Source organism: Prinia subflava, chromosome 2 (assembly GCF_021018805.1).
Source record: "Prinia subflava isolate CZ2003 ecotype Zambia chromosome 2, Cam_Psub_1.2, whole genome shotgun sequence".
In the NCBI taxonomy this organism is placed as follows: Eukaryota; Metazoa; Chordata; class Aves; order Passeriformes; family Cisticolidae; genus Prinia; species Prinia subflava.
Genome location: NC_086248.1, coordinates 48,645,914 through 48,663,198, shown reverse-complemented (window position 1 = coordinate 48,663,198; position 17,285 = coordinate 48,645,914). Strand labels below are relative to the sequence as shown.

Here is a 17,285-nt window from a genome sequence, read left to right as displayed (position 1 = left end):
GTGTCTTTAAAACTGAACATAAGCCAACAGCTATTTTTGCCTGTGTTTATGTCATCACCATGCAAAGGCAGAAATGAAGAGATTTCCAGCTATCCACAGCCTGTCACAGTTTAGTTGCTTTCAGCAGGCACCACTACCAACAGGGAGCTGTATGGGTGATACTCCCAGGCTCAGCTCGCTTTGCCTTAAGAACAAAGTGAGTGAGTTGAAATAGACAATTAACCACCTCACATGACTTTTACATTTAGGGAAAAGGGTAAGGTATGTCTTGAAGGTGTTCCAAGGTCTTGGGTGAGCTGAGTTACTGTCTGAAGTCTCACATAATCCAGTGACTATACATGCATCAGAAATAAACTGGGTACCTAAATCTTTGCTCAGATAAAATGTAGCCAATTTCATTGAATAAATCCAGGCATTGGGATTATTTATGTGAATACAGTGCTCTGAACTGACTCAGTAGCTGGAACCTAGTGAAAATATTCTGACCTATTCACTGAAGATGTTTAGACAAGGAAATCTTATCACATTTCAATACACAGACTTGCAGAAGGCTTAACAGGAATAATGTAGATAACATACATCTAAATGGTGTAAAGAAGAGGAAGCAAAGGTTTGTGGTTTTAACCAAGTGCTGATGAACATAATTACTGTAATTATCAGGAAAAATATTTAAATAAAAGAAAAACAACTTTTCCATAGAGGTAATTATAATGTTTTTATTTAGCAAATGTACTGAAGAATTTTTTTTCAGTAAAGACATACAGTTATGTCCCAATTCCACAGAGCTTCCATGCTCTCAAATAGCTATGAATTTTTGAAATTTTTTTTAATGAACAGAGGGAAATATATGTGGAGATGTCAAACTTATTTTTGTCATAAACCACGTGATTCCATTTACCACTAATCCCCAAATAATTGACCCTGGGGCCACCAAGAGCTTGCAGAACCCTTGCTGGTGCTTTATAGAGAACAGGCTTTTCACAAAATCTTAACTGTCCTCTTTCTAGCCATGTGAAAACAAAAAAAAAGACATTAAATACTTCCTTAATACATACTTTTCTGTACTGGCACTTGCTGAAGTTACCACAGGATTGTTTTGGTTCTTTGTATTTTTGAAATTACATATGGAAGAGCAGTGATATAGGACATTATTTCCCTATAAAGACATGCTTCAAACTATAGAAAACTTTCTTGAAACCCTGCCTTACAAAATGCAGAACAGACTCTACAGAATTCAGCATTCTACAGCCTACACTTGGCTAAAGTAGAAATTTTTTTTCCTGAGAATTGCATTCTGTTCTACTTTGAGTTAACCCCATATTTGCCTTCTACTACTACCTACTAGTGACATGCCTCTCACTTGGTAAGAACTGACGTGCTTTTCATTTCCCCACTGTGCCAGATTGTAAAGCATGAAGGAGATGACAACATAAGGGTTTGCAATAATGATACAGGGATGTCCTACACTGAGCCATTCTTTGGTTTGGCAGAGAGAAAAGGAGTCTACTGCTAAGATCTGCCTCGTATACATATGTTTGAATATTCTTGTCTTAGGAGAATGTCCAGAGACATCCCCAGCAGCCTGAAATGAAAACTCACTAAATGCAAAACAAATTCTGTATTAAAAAAGACCTTAGAAACAAACCTATCAAGAGGGCTCTTCTCACCAAAAAATTAATTACAACTTTATGTTACTGAACTGATGAACAAAGCATAACATTCCCTCAGATGTGAGGCCCAACTCAAAACACAAAGGGGGAGTACTTATTAAGCACTGATTTTTCTGAGATAGTATTGCTTGCCCTATTCTTTAATCCTTTCTGGTCTGAAAACAATCTTTCCCCCGATGTTTTTGGAATGTTTCAGAAAAAAAAAAGAAAAAAGAAGATATAAACTTTGGCCCTATTAGGGTTAATGCTTTTGCATAGACATATATGACCATAAACTGGTCAACTGGTAGAGGTCTTCTGCTAACATTGTGACTGAGAACAGGAAGAATACAGCCACAATAATATACAGCTGTCTACTAAAAGTATTGCATACAGACATCTTTGGCCATGCAGTCTCTTGGTCTTCTGGAAGTATGTGAGCTGCATTGTTAACATGACAAAAAAAATGGCAATGTTGAGAATTAGAAAGAGGCGAGTATAAGAAGCTGATATTGATGGCGCACTTCGAGCAGTCGCCACCATCTGTGTCAGCCCTGATCGGCCTTTGACTGACACCCCAGTTTTGTGCTTCACATAATTGATATCTGCAAAATCCAGAAGATCTTTCATTTCCTCATCTTCGTCTACAGGCAACTCTTTTTGTGCTTGAGTCTGTGCCTTTTGTCGCACTTTTCTTTCATTTACCTCAATTTGTGCAAAAATGTCAGGAACGGCATCAACAAATTTGTAGCCTTTGGCCGCCTTTCTGTTTTTCTTTGCTCTGCCACGCTGCTGCTGCTGCCTCTGTGAGATTGCAAATATCCTGTCAATGGCCTCCTCTGTCTGTCTCTTATCTGAAAACCTCAGCAGGCGCTCAGCAGTCTTCCTAAAGCTGGCCGTGTTGCGTACACGAGACAGGATCTCCTTCTCAAGCTGCTGGAAAACAGGCTTAATACGTTGCAGGCTTCTCTCCACGATCCCTATGTAGTCCTTCACTTCTGGCACTGCGGAACTCCTAATGGCAGAGGCTTGGTCAAAGACAATTTTCTGGCGGTCTGCAATAACCTGTGCAAAGGCAGAGTGGGAGCCATCCTCGACGGGCCACAGGCACACGGTGTAGGTGTGCTCACCAGTGGTCACAAAAACATCCAGCTGCGGGGAATCTCCACGCACGGTGAAGCTCTGCACGTCCACAGAGGGCCCAATGAAAAGGTAAATGGCCCTTGTGACGGGGTGCCGCAGCAGGGTCGTTACATTCACGTAGTTTGTTCCATTATAGGGGTAGCCCTGGGGATACATCCTTGATACAATCGTGGCTTTCTCACTGTGGCCAGTGTCGTCCATCCAGAACATCTTATATATCCCATCACGGTGCCTAATAAAGGCCCCATGGACATCATCAACAACTGTTTCTTCAAAAGGCACATCCACATTGTGGAAGAAACTGGTTGCTGCCTCCAGAGGGCTGTCGTCTTCTAGGTGGATTTGGTCCACTAGCAAGAGAAGCTGGGGATGGAGAAGTATAAGGTTTCGTTGCAATTTTCTCAGCTTCAGTTTAGGATTGTATGCACCCACTCCTTCTCCCCTGATAAAAACCACCCCGCTTCTCTCCGTGGCAGCAACCACTCGTCCCTGACAGTCGCCAGCCAAGTCTTGTTTATATTTAAGCCACTTTGAGGAACAGTCTTCTGTAACCTGCCCTTCCCATGGGGAGAAGCAGCTCTTAGACACAGCAGGGGAAAACATCAACACATTATTTAGAAAAGTATATTTTGGCCCATACAGAGCTTCTGTTATGAAAGGTACGCCATTGGGAGCAAAAGTAAAGGAGTTCTGGTCTGGGTGTTCATGGCCAGCATTAAAGTTCCTCCACCCCTTGATCCACTCTTCGTACTTGTTCTTATGAACAATATCATATATTGCACGTCCTCCCAGCTTTCCTGACTTGAAGGAAAGGAAAGGCCTGTTGATTTCAGCTGGCAAAGCACTTCCATAAGTTACCACTCCCCAGTCCTCAAAATAATGCAGCTTAGGAACCCCATAGTCTGGTGGAGGTACAGAGCGCAAACTTGCATCATACCTGCAATAAAAGATGAGGAAAATGGGGTTAAAAATCACTTGACTGATTCCACTATCAGCACTTGTACAAAACTCAAAAAAAAAAAATCATAATTTATATCAAGGATCAAGTCAACAATCCATAGCTCACAGTTATGCTTCCTAATCGTACAGCTGTAATTATTATTCATCATAATAATCCCTATACAAATTTGTTGTGCGCTTTTTACAGAGCAACAGCTGAAAGCATCTGCTCTGCATTGAAAGCAAGCAGTCTTTCTGCAGTTCAAAAATAAGCCTACCCCTAATTTCAAACTAGTCATGTTTTGTCCAATATAGTCATAAAACTACTGACTACAGCATAGATCTTTTAAAAGGGCAGATTAGACCAGGCTGGAGACACTGCCTAAACATCAGCATTTGTGCCTATTTACTGACTACTTAACAAAGGGAAGCAGAGTATCTGATTCCCCAAATGATGATTACAGAGGTCTGTAGTCTTCAAACAGAAGAGGCAATTAAAAATTAATGAAAAGGCAGTCTAAAGGATGTTTATTATTTGTATCAGTTAATGTATGTTAGTTTCTCTCTCCAAACCAGGCTGAAGAAAAAAATTCATGGTTTTTCTTGTATAAATTGTAAGATATAGGACATTTTGTTTAAAAAGAAGCCTTAATTCTAGAAGAGGATAAAATGATTGCAATTTTACTTATGGGAGTTAAAACAACAAAAATCCAAACCAAAACTGAACCTTCTGGCATTGCTTTTAAGCAATCAAAATAAACAAAGCCATATTAAGCCCACTAACATTTCTGTTAGACAGTTCCAGAATCAGATTTATTCTTAGAATTAACCAGGAGTTTCTGGCAGGATCTAGACGGTTCCAGAATTTCCATGATGACACAGGAGAAAACAGTGATGGGATGAGGTTGTAGAGGACAGAGTCTGTATTTTGCAAGTAACAAGATGAAGGCTGCTTGGATCCTAACAAACACGCACTCAAATGTGTACATCATAAGTGCAAACTAACAGATATTCAATAATATTTTTCCTGCAAGAGAGAAAGAGCTACACTGACTCCTCAAAAATATACTTCTTATCTCCACAAACTAAGGGATATGTGGATCTAAAGCTTCTTAAGTCCTTAATTTCTTACTTTTAGAAGATTGACATAGAAGTTAGTGTAGCTGCAAATTGCATAGAAAAATATCCATCTAGCATGACATTTTTTCCAAGCATAACTTGCAAATTAGCATGCAAATCCAGTTAACAGTACCCTTATTGCTTGGGTCATTTAGCTTTTAAAAGAGAGTTTATACTATTTTACAGAACTTTTAAAAGAAAACTATGCTTTAAATGTTCACCTAATTCATTATAAAATAACTCAACAGGAATAAACCCCATTAGAATAGATCAAATTAAACAAAAGACTACATACAGGCAAATTTTCAGTTCCTCTGGAATGGGCTGTATTCTATGAAAGCAATAGACAGTGGAAAGAAACCATAAAAGCAGATGTAGGACAAGACCAGTGTGTTCCCTGTGGCAACCTGTGCATCTGTGCTAAGTGAAGAAATTCTTCTGTGCTTCATGACCCTGGGTGGCACACAGACAGTCTGAGCCCAGCCTTTACAGTGCTCATCTAAAGATAATGAATTATCACTAACAGCAAACAGCTGCCAGGTTCCTTTTGAGCCCACTCATTCCCTTTCATACCAGAGAAATTCAGTGTGGAGAGTGCACCACCTCTGCCCTTTGGATGGTGTGCCCGGGCCCTCCACCACTCGGTTCCTTCTGATCTGCTCTGCCAACCAGTTCCCACTGCCATTGCGCATGACGAATTTGTCGAGAAACACCAGCTGACTCTCCGGCCCGTAGAACCAGTTAAAGTTGGAATCCGCGATGGCCACCGTTCTCTGGAACCCTTGGGGAAGAGAGAAAAGGAATGTAAGAAAACAAATAAGCACACAAAGATGCTTTTGAAGAGTGTGATGGTGAAGCCAAGCGGTGCAAACAGAAGCAGCCTTTTCAGATGTTTATAGACCTGCTTGTAAATGAGCTGTAAATAGGTTACACAGGAGTGGTTTCCTTCTATTACAGCCAACTTGAATATTCACCTTTCTCCTTTGGTTTTGAGCTACAGACAGCCAAAGTCCTACACTTACAAAATGTAAGATGCAATCCACTTCCTCTCCTCACTCAAGTCTGGCAAAGGTAACTTTGCCTTTACAGCTTTTATGTTTTTATGTAAAACTATACTCTCCAAAGGAATAAACTAGAGGTTCCTATGAAGAAATAAATAATCAGCTTCACCTTGAAACCATCAGTGTGAGTTCATTTTGCACTTAGGAACCTCTCCCCAAAGGATGCCTGAGGTCTCACATTCCCTATGCGCCTATGCTGGCATATGAAAACTGCATTCAGCCTCCCTAACATACATGGATAGATCTGAGGTTCCAAGAGAGCTATCTAAGTTTTTTTAACCTGGAATTTGAGCAATGTAAGTTCCTAACGAAGTGTCCTGCAAATAAGCAACACAAGGGGTAACAGCTTTAAACTGAAAGAGGGTAGACCTAGTTTAGATATAAGGAAGAGGTTCTTTCCTGTGGGGATAGTGAGACACTTGAACAGCTGGTGAAGTTGTGGATGCTCCACTCCTGGCAGTGTTCAAGGCTAGGCTGGACAGGGCTTTGTGCAACCTGGGCTAGTGGAAGGTGTCCCTCACTAATAAGCAGTGATAAACAAGGATGTTACTGTTTTGATGACTGTTGAAGGTAAAATCCAAGGAAATGGTTGTTTTGAAAAAAATCCAAGTAGAGTGCTGTTTTAAAATGGCCCGTTTCAAATATGAAATTTATTGCTGCTTCACAAACAGAGATTCATCTTCATTCACCTAAAGGACCTACCTGGCAGGACAGTCCTGTACATAAATGCGAAGTGCTGCTTGAGCCAGGGGTGGCTGAAGTGATTGATGTTAAAATGCCTTTGGACAAGAAACATGTACTGAAACAGTGATCTGGTTGTGTAGCTGCCATAAGCCACCCCTTCATAGAGGGAGCCATCTGTGATCTCCTGCAGCAGGACTATTGACTTCTCCATGATTGCCAACACTTGCTTGGTCCACAAGTAAGCTTCCTGAAGATAGCCTGAAAGAAGAAGACAATGGCGAAACTAATTACAACACAACAGTTCACAGATGTTGCCCTCTGTACTACCACAGTGGGATCCTTCACAGCCAGGAATCTGCTGTAAAGAAATCAGGGGTCTATAATACAACCTTAATGCTGCAGCATCCCGGTACTTCTAGTGCAAAAAATAAAATACTCTATTTATAAACACAGCAAAGCAAGGTCACATGAGCATGGGAAAATCTATCAAACACCTTTTGCTAATAATATGGGGCTATGCTTTACAACTTAAAAAGAAAATTTCCTTAAGGCAATCAGGACATCCAAAAAAGGGAAGAGATAAACCATGACTATTTATTGCATTTCAAATTAAAGCTGTATGAAAACAAACCAATGGCCCCACTAGAGGGCTCCAATAATGCAACAATTCTGATGGGTCATTTTTCACTGGCAGGATCAGCAGCATGGTAAGGAGATTACAGAGACTAAAAAAGTTAATAAGTTCACATTTGAGCTGCAGTTAACTGATATTCTACTAATTCATGCTCTATTTTATGACCTGCTCTTTTCTACTTATATTTTCAGTTTGTTGTACAACCTAAAGGGTTAATCAAATAAAAGCTATTTTGGAAGAGCTTTGCATGGGTAATTCCAAAAGTAGATTCCTCAATTCCAAAATAAAATTAGTCTTCCAAGTAGATAAATTCTCAGCCTCCACATACACAATCCCTAAGCAGTTTTAGTTTTTCTAAAGGAAAGCATTCCAGAGATTTTACTATTTTGGTCTGCTCTACACAAATCAAGACCTGGGAAGAGGTCAGGAGAAACCTTCTCAGTGCCAGTCTGCTTTCACTAAGCACAAGTATGAGGGCCTCAGCACCACATTTATGTATTGCAGAAGTCAGCACACAGAACCCAGCAGAGGAAAGGCTACGTGCCTTCTCTTATTTTCTTTTGGACTGAGTAGCAAGAGAGGTAGGATTAAACAGAGATCAACTGCCTTTGTCCTTCTACATGGTAACTTAGTGTTCTCCCAGCTCAAAGTGTCTGGATGCAGATTTAACCAGACATAATTCCATCCTATAGCAAAGCCCAGCTGGTACGTGTTACACTCCCCTGCGTGGTGAAGCAGTGCTTGCTGAATGAAGCACATGTGCCAGGCTAAGGGAGTAGGAGCTACATTCAGTCCTGTTACTCAGAGGGTTTCATCTCATTGCCACCAACACTGTATTTATGCTCAGCACAGTTACGAGTAATTCGGGCATCCTACTAGTCAAGGCTGCCAAATCCTGCTCAGTTAACAGAGACAAAAAAAAAATAGCAGTGCCTAAGCAAAACAGACAACCTGAGTCTAACCCAGTACTTTGAATGGCTGGCTGAAGAGGAAGCTGTGATGGGAAGGCCTGAGCAACAGTGGCAGTGGTACTACTTACTTCCACTTCACTCACAGTTATTAAGACATTCTTTCATTGCTCTTCATGGAGTTGGCAGCACAGTGGTCTGCCAGAATAAAATCCTGAATGTTTCCAGTCCTGTTTTCCCTTGTGACATAAAAGGGAAGCTAGCTTTTGACTGCTGCAAGAATTTATTTGCCATGGTTCAGCACAGTGCCTTTACCACTGCATTAATGTTCTGTCTACTTAGGGTATATCTGTGCTATAATGCTACACTTATAGTACACTAAAAGAACAATAATGCATTGAAATGAAAAGAGTAAAAGACTCAACGCCCTGTCAGGCTACATGACAAACCAGAACAAATCTCACCTAAATTTAGCAGTATATAAATCAGGTATCTATATTAATATCAAGGCCTTACTCAAGTTTCTATTTTGAGCATCTGAGTGTCTAAGTGCAAAGACTTTGCTATATGCACGTGCCTAGAATTAACTTCAATTAGTGTCCCTTTTCATTCCTATGGCAACATTTACATTCTTTTAAATTGGCTCTTTAGTCTCTACGAGTTTCAATAGCTGGATTGTGTTTAAACTTTCCAGTTGGAATTTAAACCTTCTGTGAGAAAGGTCTACACTGGGATACATTATTTGCAATTGCTGTGTATCTCATACATGTTCTTTCCTTTTCTCCCTCCCTTTTTTTCTCCTTCAGATTATTTTGTTTCATATTGGAATAACAGTTTGTTTGGGTTTTTTTGTTTTGTTTTAGACTAACAGAAAAATGACATTAAAGTCGCTATTAAAAAAAAAAGTTGCTTTATATCAAAACAATAGAACTTTAATTGAGAAATATACAGTTTGACCTATTTTCATTTGAAATATTGCTACTCTTTTCAAAGTGCTCAAGAATTCATTAGTTTCCTGCTTTTTTCCTTCCTCCTCCCCCCAAACACCATCACTTCAATGAAAAAACTATTGCCCAGCTCCGTGATGTTTTTGTTGTTTTACACAAGGCATACTTATGATCTATACCTTATTGAAAAGCAGAATCATCTTGCAAACTGCCAGCTCTCTGCACCAACAAAGGCTTAGGGAAGGATGAGATTATATGAAATTTAGCAAACCCACTGAATAAGCATGGCTTGAGTCTTCAATTTGTGGAAGGCAAGACAGGAGGATAGGGAATAACTTCCACACATGCTCTTGATGGTTTTCAATATACACACATCAGTCAGTGTGTTTGTTGTGACAGGCACTCAGCAAAAAATGATCCTCCAAACACAGAAGGTGCCACAGTTTTTTGTCACACTTCCTTGGGCCCTTGAAAGCTCCAGTGATGTGCAGATGTGCCTGTGCTTGGCAGGCCTGAGCAGCTTGACAACACCATCAGCATCCAGAAACTAGATTTTCCTTGACTTGCAGTGCATAAGTAATTCCATTGGGAATCACGTTTTCAAAATACTTCTAGCACGTATAAAATGATCACCTGATAAAATACTGATTCATCCTTATAAAAGCAGGAACTGGCTCCATGATTTCCATCTCTCAGGTGAAGTACCTCTGGGGTTTAAAGTCAGGATTGCTTGCCTGCTTTCTCTCTCTCACTCTGTGACTTGCATTCTCCAGGAGGACAGGGATAGCCCCTCAACAGAGCAGGCAAAAGCTACTGGCCAGGGTATTCACCTTGGAAATGGGAAGGATGGTTTTATGTCCCCAAAGCAAAGAAGAAGAGGAAACCTGGCACAAATGTTGGTTGTGAGATGCAATGGCAGAGTTCAGAGGGAAAAAAGAACAGCCTTGCGTATCTTCATAGAAAAGGCTTTTGGGAAGAAAGGTCCTCAGCTGTGGCACTTGGGTGGATAAAGTTACTCTTTTGCAGCTGCTCTGGGCAACAGGACAGAAGTCTTGGCTGAAATTCAAGGTTATCCTGTTGTCTGGCTCCCAGGTCAGAGCACTGGGTGTTTCTGACTGCTGACTTTCACAATGCTTTGTGTAAGGAGACCAAGTGCATCATTTTGCATTGTTTATCTACTCTAAAAGACACTGTCCATGAATCAGGACTGGACAAACAGTACACAAGGGGATTTTTAACTCTTACAAACTGTGAGGTAAGAATTTCAGAATTACTTAGAAAACTGAACTTATATACACACACATCATGCCTTGTACATCTGCCCACAGACTTCTGTTCTATTCAGTAAATTAAATTTTGCTAAGCAGCAAAAGAGCAAACCCAATAACGCTGTACACTAAGAAGCATTTTTATCAAATCCTGAACTTTGCTGCGCAAGTGGCTGATTTGAGTTGATATACTGCAGAAGAAACCCCATTCCTATGGCTTAGCACATACCTTGATTCATCAGAACCAGGCTTCCAGTCAGCAGGGCCACACAGTTGGTAGGCTGGTGGTTGTGAAGGTACTGGAAACCCCATCCACGTCTGTACGATGCGTCGTACATGTATCCTGAGACATTGGCAATTACTTCAAGAAATCTCTCCTGTTGCATCTTGCTAAGGTAGCTGTACAAGAAGTCATAAGCCGTGGCAAAACCAACCAAGGAGTGAGCAAGAGGGACTTCATCCCAGGGGGCATCCTTCACTAGCCTGTCAATAAATAAAGATGGCAATTAATTGAGTTTCATCTACTTGGTTTTCCCCCTTACTGTACTGTGATATGTATATGACTTAGTCTCCAAAGTTAAATGATTTATATTGAATTTTAACACAGTAGTAAGCCACTTACCAAGTCTCTAAACTATTTTTTCCTATCCTAAGTATGGACAACATTAATCTTCAAGGCTCATAAACTTTATTAGAAAGATTAAGTTACTAAATAGTAGAAAAATGTTTGAAATATTCTGGGTTTTGCTAGCAGAAAGATAGGTAGAATACTGATTGTACAGAAATGGAATCTATTCATCTCAAGAAAGATTCAAATAATTTTGGTGATAAAGTAATATGCAATAGTTTATACTCCTCCAACCTCCTGTAACAAATCTTTTTTCTCTTCCAAAGGAGTCAGTTGATGATAAATGGTGCCTATGAGACTAGAGCTGTCTTTAAAGCAAGTATAATAAAACAACTCACTATACTGTTTTTTCATGCCCCAAATGCATTCAAGGACAGAAGTAGAGAATAGAAAACTTAGTTTTACTACAGCTCAAATTAACATTCTTAATAAACACTGGGGGTTTTTAATGCTAAGGTAGAAAAGAGGTAAAACAATGTCAATACTCAAAAAGTATTTTCTAGGAACTACTGGCTTGTGTCCAATGATTACACTGAACTTAGCAAAACAGTAAATTTTTACCAAAAAAATTCATAATATAGGTAGCATGGAACAACTATTCTCATAAATCAAGCATACATTGTGTATCAAAGACTTTAGTTTTGCAGTACTTACAGTACTTCCAGGCCATAACTCTAAAGAAAAGAAAATGTGAAGGAATACACAGTGAAAATAAACTTTTATAAAGTGAAAAATCATCAGTTGCTTTCATGTTTGTTCTCCTCTTTCACTTTTTTTGCAATCTATTTTTTTATTACAGAAATGAATTTAAATTGTTGAGATGAGTGTCCTACTGCAATCAGCAGAAATGGTGTGCTGTGCTCTTGAAGGCACACACAGTCCAGTTTCAACTACTTTATGACTCTACAAATATGATTTCATCTTCATTTGTGTAAGCAGCAGTGTGAACAGATGAGAAAATAAAATCCCCAAAGAGTAAGATAAGACCCAAAAAAATCTGCTACGGAAGCATTTATTGGCATTCCAAATGCATTAATAAACCATGTAGAAATTACAACCATCAGCCTAAGGCACTGCAATGATGGTAAAAGACATCATGTGCAAGTGAAAAAAAAATGACCTTTAATTTTTATTTCAGCATATTTAAATCATTGGAAGAACTCGAGTTTGGCACATTCATACTCCCATGTAAGGAACCTCTCTGTATGCTTTTTGATCAGCTGAATTTCCAGCAGTTTTAACTGTTCACCTTCTCTCAGCTTTGATCCCATCTTCTGCTTGCAGTGAAGTTAAACATTCTTTTTCCCTTATTTTAAATGAAATATTTGTCTCACAGATTTAAATTAACTACATCAGTCTGAGTTATCTGGTTGTTTGTCAGTCTCAATTAATTCTCTATTTCTGCTATTTTATCTTTCCTTATAATTCAAAGAGCTCTTAAAATGTTGCTGATCCTATACATAAAACTAAAGTTCTATTCTATACCAATTATATACAACACTCTGGCACCATGATTCCTGTTAGGAATCCTTTGACACAGAAAAATTCCTTTGATCAGCTATATAATGAATTCTAATTTCCAAAGTATTTTTAGTTTCACTGAACCTTTGTATATTCAGAAATCAGAGTTCAAATAGGTACAGAAAATTTCACTTTAAAGGCATCTGCTTGGAACAATTACAAAGGGTTTGAGGCTAAGCTATACATCAGGGTGGAAGAAAGTACAATGAAAGAACTTGAGCTAATTTATAACATTTAATTCAAAGTTCAGTATCCTTTTAACAACACACAAGCTCCTATTTGATTTTGCTTAAACCTATTCTGCCTTATCCTGATCTTTACGTGACTTAATTTAAACTAGGATTTGCCAGTAGAACTGATTTATTGTAACTTTCACTGTTAAGGTGTATGCTAACTTTATGTTTAGTTTCTAACAGAATACCATATCAAATTCTACAATGTAGGAGCATATAATAATCTCCACGGTACTGCTTCTGACAAAATAGAAAACAGTCTTCTACATGGGAGGTGATAAATTGAGAAGTTATAACTTCATTTAGGCTCCTGATAGTTCAGGAAAGAAAAAAAAAAACAAACCAAACCCCACAGCCTTTCAGTGTAAAAACCCTTATGTTAGGCACCCTTATCATACATACTGACATAGTTACCCAGCTTGGATTAGACAAGCAATTTTGTTGTAACTCCCCTAAAATTGCACCTCTGTACAGTCAAGTCTTATACAAAATTTCACAGAGGAGTTTAACACAAGTAATAGAGAAAATTAAAGATGACAATTTAAAGACCTCAATTTCTAAACACACAAACCCACAGTCAACATCTGTTCTTAAGGTGAAGCTCTTTTGAAGAAACTACTCCTTAGTTGCTATAAATCAGTGCACCTCCCCTTAACTTAGTTTCAAGGGAACCAAGCAATGTACACTGAACATGTAGAAAATGATTCACAAGAATGGTCAAGTAGCAAACATTACATGGTTTTTGTATCTAAATTATGTCCTCATTTTTCAAATGCATCTCCCAGTGTCAGACTTGGTAAATAGCCTGGCTGATAAACTGGGGGAAAGCACAGAGCCACAGGCATGCACTGAACGAACATATGTGAAAATACTGTTTTCGAGGGCTAACTATTAACTACTAAGAAAAGTGGTATGTATTTATACAAAGATAGATAAAAAAAACCTCTGACACTTACTTTGCCCTATACAATAAGCTATTTTCTAAGTGACTCAAGTCTAAAACTTAACATCAGAGAGTATGAACTTCAGCTTCACAATTAACTGTATCTGACGACAGCAAGTAATCTCTGCCTCAAGGCTGCATTAGCCTTGTCAGCCTTTAAAGGCATCAGATGTTACAAAAACAAACAAATCCCAACTAAATATATCTATAATGGGTTCTTTAATATAGAACAACTACTTAGTTGCAGACATATGCACTTTGAGCAAAGGCAGCCAACTGTCCGTACAGTACCTTTTTACACTTATATACCTGTATCTGTATGTATAGGTACATTTGGAAGAGGTGCCTTTCTGGAAATTTGAGGAGGTTATGAAAGAGCAAAAAGTGCTGAACAGGTTTGCTACCTCATGATCAAACTCTATAAACATCCAAAGTCATATGCATTGTTCTGCACAAAAACCTGCTGTCTGGACAAATCCTGTGAATGGCACAGGATAAATACATGCCTGGGGTGTTCTTTAAAGTTTTGTTCATCTGTGTCCTATAAAATATTTTTGTTAGTTTATTTTAAACATTTAGAGTTTGATATAAATCCTCCATGAAGAAACCGTGGAAATAAAGAGATCATGGATAAGGCTGGAATTATATGGTTTTCCTACATGTGTTGAGAATTTTGGCATGGTGCAATGTGGTTTATCTGTTTCAGATTTGCCACCTTCTACAGTGAACAATGAATATGGAGAGGGGGTTTAAGACCCTGTTTTCCAGTGATCAATTGATGGCACCAAGAACTATCATGCATGCACTGCATTTCTTCTATGTATACACAGCACCTTCACTGAATGCATTTCCAAGCTCTAAATAAGTATACCATTTGCATAAAATTTTGGATGGAAAGTAAAAACCACGAACACAAACAAAGCCAAGATCACTACAACCACTCAATTTCTTGACAACATTTCTGATGCTACTACTGCCTCTTCTCTCAGTAGAAACATGTTTCTGTAATTTCCCACTATTCACTGACACGTAACTATTTCCTTACTGAAAGCAGGGTCACCTGGGTTGGGACAGAGTCCTAGACATGAGCACAGACTGGGAGAAGAATTCACTGAGAACAGCCCTACAGAGGTGGATTTTGAGGTTCAGGTGGATGAAAAGCTGGACATGACCCAGTGATGTGCACCTGCAGCCCAGGAAGCCAATTGTTCTGGGCTCATCAAAAGCAGCATGGCCAGCAGGCTGAGAGAGGGAATTCTGCTCCTCCACTCCTCCTTGGTGAGACCCCACCTGAAGCACTGCAAACGAGTCCTGAGAAGGCCAGAATGATGCTCAGATGGCTGCAGCACCTCTCTTGTGCAGAGAGGTTGAGAGAGATGGGGTTGTTCAATCTGGAAAAGTCTCCACAGAGACCTTACAGAAACCTTCCAGTACCTAAAGGGGGTCATTCCCATGTGGGGGAATAGTTTTAAACTAAAAATGGAGATTAAGAGTTACGAAGAAACTCTTCACTGTGAGGGTGGTGAGGCACTGGCATAGGTTGAACCAGAGAAGTTGTGGATGCCCCAAACCTGGAATTGTTCTTGGCTGGGCTGGACGGGGTTTTCAGCAATCTTGTCTAGTCCAAGGTGTCCCTGCCCAGTGCAGGGGTTTTGGAACTGGAGGATCTTTAATGTCCCTTCCAACCCAAATAATTCTGTTGCTACGATTCTATTAGCATTTCTCTCAGAAATACAAACCAAGAGGGAAAAATCACTATATGGCCAGTTCAAGGCAGGATTTAAATCAAATTCTGCTGCTCAAGTGAGTTCCTTGATCAAGACCTGTGGGATGTTTACAGTCGTCTTTCCTTCATTGTGTATCCAGTTCTTAAAAAAAAATTGAAGTAAATAGGAAAATAACCCTCTTTAATTTGAGATATAGGATACCCTTCCAAGCAGTGTGAGATCTGATTTTTGGCCTCTAGGTCAACAACAAACATGGTATCAGTGCATGCAAAATGAAGAATTAAGCACATCCTGACACATGCATTACACAATTAAACCGCATCCTGAATTTTAATGCTCCAAACTTTCCCATGACAAATTACTGCAAAATAATTCCTGGAGGAGAAGATTAAAGGAAGGATGCCAGTACTCCCTCCTCAGTACTGGAATTCTCAATCTCACTAGGTGCATGCAAAGGAAATGAATGAGAACTCTTTTCTAATGGCTTAGAGGTGAAAATTAGTTCTGAGTCCGCCCTGTAGTGCATTTCAAGGCCATCTACCACAGATATGGTAGCCAGCTGTGAGCATGGTTGAGTTTAATGCACAATAAATGTCAAGTGTGGATGCAAATGAGGCACATAATGGGGCTAACTGACCTCTTGATCACTTGTGCAATTGTACAGTCTTCCCTTGGCACTCTTGCTATTATCCTGACCCACTTCTGAGGGAAGGAGATAGAGCTTTAAACCTCCCACCAGGCAAGAGAACTACTCTTCCCTGGCTAGACAAAGCATACATATCAAGAGGGAGAACATGTTCCAAGGGGAATGAGACCAACAACATTTATTTTATAAACCAGACCAAATTTTCAATATATTTTTTACAAAGGCTCCAAAACAAAGTATTTTTTTGTGCTTAAGTGGAATATTTTCTTAATAAATGGAGCAATAACAATTGTCATTTTGGGAAGAAAAAAGAAGACTTTGAACAAAACCCCATCTGTCAGCTTTTACCCTTCCCACATTTTTCTGGTTGGCTACCAAAGCAAAAACCCCATCATCTGCCCAACCTTAGTGCTCAGTTGTTTGCAACAACAAAAAAGTTAAAATAAAAAACATACTTGAAAAACTCATGATTTATCTTTCTGGTGTCTAAGTTAAAACAAGTTTGCCCCTCTCTCCTTACCAGTCATGTTTCAGCAGCAGCCAATCTCTCACGTTTGTGCTCACAGCATCTCAGTTGACAGGAAGAAAGGCAAAGGAGTGGTTGAATGTAAAAGGCTACATTCATGTCAGTATGGGGAAAAAAAAGCAACATATAGACAGACATTTTAAGAGCTTACTATAAAAATAGAGTTGTACTGCCTAGGTCCTATTGGGAGGAAAGTAAAACTTTAGTTCCTTAAAAATCCTAATCTACTTTTTAACCTCTTTCCCTCTGTTTCCTCATTGGTCTGTGATCATCATTCTGATGTTTCTAAAACTTCTTTCAGATCTTGTCTCATTTTTGGCTTTGATCACAAGAGAGTCCTTCTCACACAGGACTTGCTTTTATGATGCTTCTGTGTTGACACATTAATAAACTAGAACTGACTCTGTTTTAGTTGTTCTCAGTGTCATATTAAGCAGACACAGAAATTTAATTATGTTATTATTTTAGGAGATTGCTGCCAGCTCTTGTTTTAGAAAATTTTTCTACCAGTCATGCCACAAAGTGAGCTCCCTGTAGCTACCACAAAGTGTCAGCACCAATTTATCATCTATATCAATTTAGGTATTAAAGAAGCTCTCCAAAATCCAGCTAGCCCTTTAATTTCACAGACATGCATGATTTCTATTTTTAAACACTACATATGTAGAAGATAAAAACAGCATAAGGGTTTGATATTTCCCTTACTAAC

The 17,285-nt window shown here is 39.2% G+C and overlaps 1 protein-coding gene across 6 annotated transcripts in view; it reads right to left on the bottom strand.

Moving 5' to 3' along the window:
• Positions 1-702: 702 nt before the first annotated feature.
• Positions 703-17,285, bottom strand: part of DSE (dermatan sulfate epimerase) — a 34,805-nt gene continuing 18,222 nt past the window's right edge. For 5 of the 6 annotated variants that reach the window (XM_063389844.1, XM_063389846.1, XM_063389845.1 and 2 more), the window contains 4 exons: positions 10,582-10,835; positions 6,614-6,853; positions 5,424-5,631; positions 703-3,729 (listed from right to left, as the gene is read on the bottom strand). In XM_063389844.1, the coding sequence (XP_063245914.1) occupies positions 1,971-3,729; positions 5,424-5,631; positions 6,614-6,853; positions 10,582-10,835 (2,461 nt within the window). In that variant the 3' untranslated portion in view covers positions 703-1,970. Of the gene's footprint in view, positions 3,730-5,423; positions 5,632-6,613; positions 6,854-10,581; positions 10,836-17,285 lie in introns of those variants that run through there. The other variant, XM_063389848.1, reaches the window with a different exon arrangement.